General features: G+C 37.4%; 1 protein-coding gene across 8 annotated transcripts in view; it reads left to right on the plus strand.

Annotated features, from left to right (window-relative positions):
- Nucleotides 1-5,465, plus strand: part of cep170aa (centrosomal protein 170Aa) — a 189,922-nt gene extending 184,457 nt beyond the window's left edge. For all 8 annotated transcript variants that reach the window (XM_085979899.1, XM_085979915.1, XM_085979910.1 and 5 more), the window contains 2 exons: nt 666-717; nt 1,569-5,465. In XM_085979899.1, coding sequence (XP_085836025.1) covers nt 666-717; nt 1,569-1,768 — 252 coding nt within the window. In that variant the 3' untranslated portion in view covers nt 1,769-5,465. The remainder of the gene's footprint in view (nt 1-665; nt 718-1,568) is intronic.
- Nucleotides 5,466-6,000: the final 535 nt, after the last annotated feature.

A 6,000-nucleotide genomic window follows, 5' to 3' on the forward strand; every position in this document is an offset into this window, starting at 1 on the left:
TTGAGGTAAGCTGAAAATGAAACGGTGTGCACTTGGTGAGATCCCTCATTAATATTACAGTCCTATAATTAATTAGCTTCATTTTTAAGAATCCAGACAATATTGATCATGTCTGGTCAACACTTAAATTTAATAATTTAAAATATGTCAGGAATATATAAATCATTATTTTATTGAGATAAAGTGCACTCTCTTGTATATAAATTCAGTTAGTAATTATGTGTGTAGTATTGTAATGGATTTGGGCCTCATAGTTTTAACAACTATACCCTCTAAAGAGTTGCATTCCTGCCCGTTATAACAGTGATGCCTAGCCCAGGGCTTAAGGTAAGGTGAGCTTGGCAGTACCATACTTACAAAATCTGAAAATGATTCCTATCGCTGAATCTCAAGTCATTTTAGCACTGAATTTGTATTCAGACCTTCTGTGAACCCCAGCTGTACACTTTAAATGATTATTTCATTCCCTCTTGCTTGTTTACTGTTAAGTGTTGAGCCTTTTTCTTTGCAATCTCTTCCAAAAGAATGTTGTTCCGTCTCGCAACATATCAGCAACTGGTGTCTGTACTGTGGCCCGAATTAAAATGGTTAATATATTATGTTTGCATCTGAAGTTTCAACTGCTCATTCGGGACACATGAATTACACTTCTTTTGTTTTTAAAGGAGATTGCATCAATCCTGCAGGAGTTGAAAAAGGTAGAACAACAACTCCAAGGTAATTCTTGCCATCTGATGTTTCACTGGCATTCTGCCAAGTACTAGTTCTGACCAAGCTCTCTCATGTAATTTAGAAACGGTAGAATGTTATTGACTATGCTTCATATACTTCATGGTCGTCTTGGTCCAGTATAGCAAGCTAAATGATCTTCACATTACACAGAACCTGGTGAATTGTAACCATTGGAATGCTGGCAGATCTGGGTATTCCAGTTTCCCAGGCCATTTTTTAAGGCTTTCAGGCTATAACCTTACTGGAACAGACCCTAATATTACAGAAATAAAGCTATTTGGGTGTAGTTTTATTATTGTAGTATTAAGCATATGCTGAGCAAATAAAACACTTAATCACGTCACTTCTATTCTCCCTGTTTCTTTCTCTTGCTATATATTTTGAACTTGTACTTGATTTCTAATATACCTTATTCTAACTGTACATTTTATCTAATTTTTAAAAATACCCGTTTCCCTCGGCCTCTGACTTGACTGAAAATCAGTTCCAAAGACCTTTTTTACCCCAGTCATATCGAGCACTTTAAGTCTAAAGATTTACATTGTTACGTTACTTTGAAATAACCTCTTGATGATAAAATGTTCCCGACCTAAAAAATATCTTAAATACCTATCTGGACAAATTTTAGTGAGACCAGCCAATTTGTGGATCCACTACAGTAATAATGTTATGAAAATAAACTGTGCTTGTATCAAATAAATGAGTGGGCATTAATTTTACATGAAATACAAATTGAGAAAAAAAAGTGTTCAGAAAAATCTGACCGATTTATCATTGTTACTTGTAATCCATTGAAATCACACTTGTATAACAGTTACTGCGTTTTTCCTTTTTAGCCATCAATGTGATGATTGATCCAGATGGTGCATTGGATTCAGCATGTGGCCTGAAATTAACAAGCTCCAGTTTGCCTGGACAGCTCAAGCACAAATCCAGTCCAACCCGACGTTCTCAGATGGCGGCCTCTGACTACAGCAACCATTTCAGCCAGTACAAACACAATGGGGAGGACAAAGATAATTCTTTGCATGAGTAACACTGTTTTTGTGGCGTCTGTAAAGTGGCGGCGCACATACCAGCAGGCACAACATTTTTGATCTGGCCTGTGTTAGTGAGAACTGTTTTGCTTGCCATTTAACTAGCCTCGAGGTATTTTCTGCTTTCCGTGGCGCTTTCCTCCCCACGGTACTTTTGCTACAGCTGTAAGCTTTGCATCCATCCAATAATGAAACATATGGGGAGGGGGGGAAGACACATTGTCTGATGTGTGAAGTGAAATGTGAACCACTTCGACAGCTGTCCTAGCCTTCATGAGTCGTCTTCAGACAAAATGGAGAAGCAAATTGGCATTATTATTGAAACTGGAATAGAAATACTGTGTTTAAGCACTGTGTAAAATGGACTAATGTATAGGCAATACATGCTAAAAATATCGAAGAACAAAAACATTGGTGCCAAACTGCTCAGTATATTGGTCAGTCGAACTACATGTTCTGTTGAATCAAAGAACTGCTGTTTGTTATTTATGTGTTTAGTATGTAAACCACAGACTCGGCATAGGATATTGCTTAACTGTATAAAGTAGAAAACATATTCAGCAATTATTGTAATATTGCAAAAAAAAAATCTGTGCTTTATGCTGTGGTCAAAAGTAGGTTGACAACTTGTAATGCTGAAAAGTCCTGTTGATTGATTGCAACATTTTCAGCATTATACATTATTGCACTATTAGCAACTACATGTGAGCTGTAGGATGGGAGCATTATGTTGGTAATTGATTTTCGTTTTATTCTCTTTATCCATCAGATTTAAACAAAATCACAAACCAGCAAAAATTTACATAATAGTTGCATTGGCTTTATAGAATTTGACTGACGGATTACACATGTAATTTGTCATTTCTTCAGAGGAATAATTGGGATGCTTTCCAGTGTGCTACAGTGAACTGATAAATCTGACAGGACCACTCTCAAATCAATGGCTCATAAGTGATTCACTCCCAACAAAATCTCAGTTACCCAACTCGGGTTGTACAGCATCAGTGTGAATTAGTGTATATTTTTTTAATAGCAAACTGTTGATGGGATTAAGTGGGCAAAGTGAAGCAGTGCACTTTTTCACTCTCGGGCATAGTTTTGCATCTAATGGGAGGAAAGTCTCCTCTCGTGAGCTAGTTGCATCGATGTGAAATGAATTTAGGGCATTCTCAACACAGTTCTTTTTGGGCATGAGTCAACAAAATAAAATTGCCCATAATGGGCAGTCCACTCAAGACTATAGAAAAAAAAGTCATACTGAGGTTGTGATTACTTTAGAGATAGCGTTACTCCATATCTAGCTGTGCTTGATGCTGACTTGGTGACGTGTTCCATTCTCCAGCAATGATTTCCCTCACCTTTTTAATAAGCACAAAATATTCCTTCCTAACCACCCCAACACCCCTCCCCCTGTCCACCACACAAAAAAGCAGTCGGAAGATTCTCTCATCCTGCTCACCTAAGTAAAATTAGCTTTGTCAATCTCAATCCATTTCTTAATGGTTGCAAAATCACAGTGCAGAACGGTTTGTTACTGATCTTTACTTTGTGATGTCACTCGGAGCAGTCGCAGAAATGGCTGCTGTGGAAAATGGAAACCAGAATAATGCAAATAGGATGTGTATTTCTAAGGTTGGGTATAAGATGCATGGTTGGGAGATGATAAAGAGATCTGTACAATATCTTCCCTGAGAGCATTTGATGTCAATACTGGGTACCAAAGGTGTGCTGTATTCTTCAGCACTGGTGTTTATATTGATCACAAAAGTCAAAAAAAAACTCCACATTTCATTTTTTAAGGGAGACATAATTTTAATCCATTTAAGGTTTAATAACAGAACAACTTACAACTGTTCAGTTATGTCTTGACTAGGTTAAATTAATGTTTGTGTTTTGGTAGAACGAATCCCTCTACTTTCTTCCAGTTCCTTGCTGCCTCCCTGGATCCATACACTCTTTGTGCTCAGAAAGACATGTAATACACTTCAGGGCTTTCACGAATGTTCCTGTGAGCTTGCTGCTAGGAAGTATGAGTGTAGCCTGGTCTCCTCTACCTACTTACTATTTGGCCGCACTAACAGTCTAGCTGTAATTGAACCTGGCAGTGGCGGAATCAGATCTGCATCACGCCTCTCTCAGCCATGTATTATTGGCACTGCAGTGCGCTACAACCATCGTATGCCCAGCAAGCTTGTTTTTAAATTGTTGTATACAAAATGACACTGACAGACTGAATGCTGTATAAATCAATTTTGGTGCTGAGTCTTGTCCTGAGTGGTGGTGATAATTCAGTTCTGAGTGGTCTCTGGTGTAAGTCACTCTTTCATGGTACAGAACAACCCCCTTGAGATATTTTGAAGAATGGACCTTTGTGTGTACCTAAGTCACTGGTGATACTGCCTTGCTTTGTTACTGAAGGGTCTAAAAACTGTCTGCTTTTTCTACAAGAAACTGCCTTTATGGGGAAAAGGAGTGCTGCATGACCCAGCATCAATTGTGCAGTGATACAGGAGACATTGTAGAAAGAGGATTGTTAAAGAGAGAGAGCAACACCTACCCCATTCCATTTGGGTTTCACACAATAGCATATCATTTGTAAGTGTGGATAATCCAAAGGTGTATTTAAAAAGTAGTACCTTCTATTCTAATTTCATTTTTTTTATATTAACCTGATCCAAATAATGCTAAAAAGAATAACCCCGGCCATTTTGTTGTTCACAAAATACAGAAGTATTTTCCAAGTTGATTGCCAATGGCCTTATACGAGCAAGACTTCTTTTGAGAAATCTTCAATTTATGGTTATTGTAGCTTCTATTAGACATTGGTCCAGATTATCCCAATCCACTAACTAGCATTCTAACTCTGAAGCTCTTACTCAAAACACAGTTGAACAACTAAGCAATAATCAAGGTGTAATTTATGAAGAATGTTTGCATTGACACATCATTTTTCACACACATTTCTGTTCAGTTACAACATTGTTCTATTATGAGGTGCCTGTGCTGGTGTGAATATGTATATTTCTCAAGTTTAATTTACTATACTCCACACTTTTGACAAGTAAAATTGACCAGGGTATTCTAACTAATGTAAACTAGGCAGGGGCTTACCACATACCAATTAAGGGTGTGAATTCAGTGATTCAAAACACTCTGCAATATTAAGCCAATGTCAGCCCTTGGTAACTAGGAACAGGCATTAGGCTGGCAATATAAAATTTCTTCCAATCTAACTTTACATGCTGTTGGAAAAATGCCTTTTGAATATTGTGTGGATTGAAAAAAATGTGTTTTTTCCTAACATTGGGAAAGGGATAATGAGACTACCAAATGTTGCCTGTATTTTTCTCCCTCACACTCTCTCTCTTTGGCTAGTAGCTATACAATAGGAAAAGCAGTTTTACCCCATAGATGGAAAAGTAATGAGATGGTATACTACAGAGCTTCTCTAGTAAATAGCAATGACGTGAGTTTTCCAACTTCTAAATATGCTAGCTAAGCACTTCACTTTCTTGTGTTGATTTATGTGTTTACATATTTGTGTTGTAATTTGTAATATTGTCTTTGTTTTGCAGTTATATGGTTTTCTCCTGATTTTGTACGAACACTATTGGCTCTATTTATTTTTATTTGGTTATGTATGTTCATTTGTATTTTTACATTTCTAATGTGTTTCAAATAAAGTTTTTTCCCAGATCTTTGCTACAGAGAATGTTTGTTACAAAACTAAAAGGCCATCACTGGTATATGTGATGGATCTACACACTGTAACATAAGTGTGTGACTTGTTGGAATGATCAAATTTTCTGGCCTGAATTTCCCCACTCCACTTGTACTCTAGGATGACCAAAAATGAAGAGAGCATAAGTTCATGGATGCGTCGATGACTATACAGGCTAATAACGTAACAGACATTGAATGCCAAGCCTTGGGTAACATATTGTTCCTGGGGGGTTCTCTTGGTCTATCTTTCATTGCAGATCCATCAATCTCTTGCATCTTGCCCAATAGCCTCAGTTTTGTAGAAAGTCAAAAAATCAGATTGTGGGCATTTATTCACGTGGAGGGAAAAGTGGAAGGAGTATTGTCAATGAGCAGCTCATGAGCAGAATTGGTCAAAGCCTCGGTGCAGATTATCTGCCTTCCCTCTCTGACTGTGGAATGTTTATAGACCAGAGATGGCAGTTAAGATAGCAACATAATTATTTTAAAGTGTAAACCTAGCGATTAC

This window comes from Somniosus microcephalus, chromosome 3 (genome assembly GCF_052327205.1).
Source record: "Somniosus microcephalus isolate GS21.2 chromosome 3, FLI_Smic_1.0, whole genome shotgun sequence".
Lineage (NCBI taxonomy): Eukaryota > Metazoa > Chordata > Chondrichthyes > Squaliformes > Somniosidae > Somniosus > Somniosus microcephalus.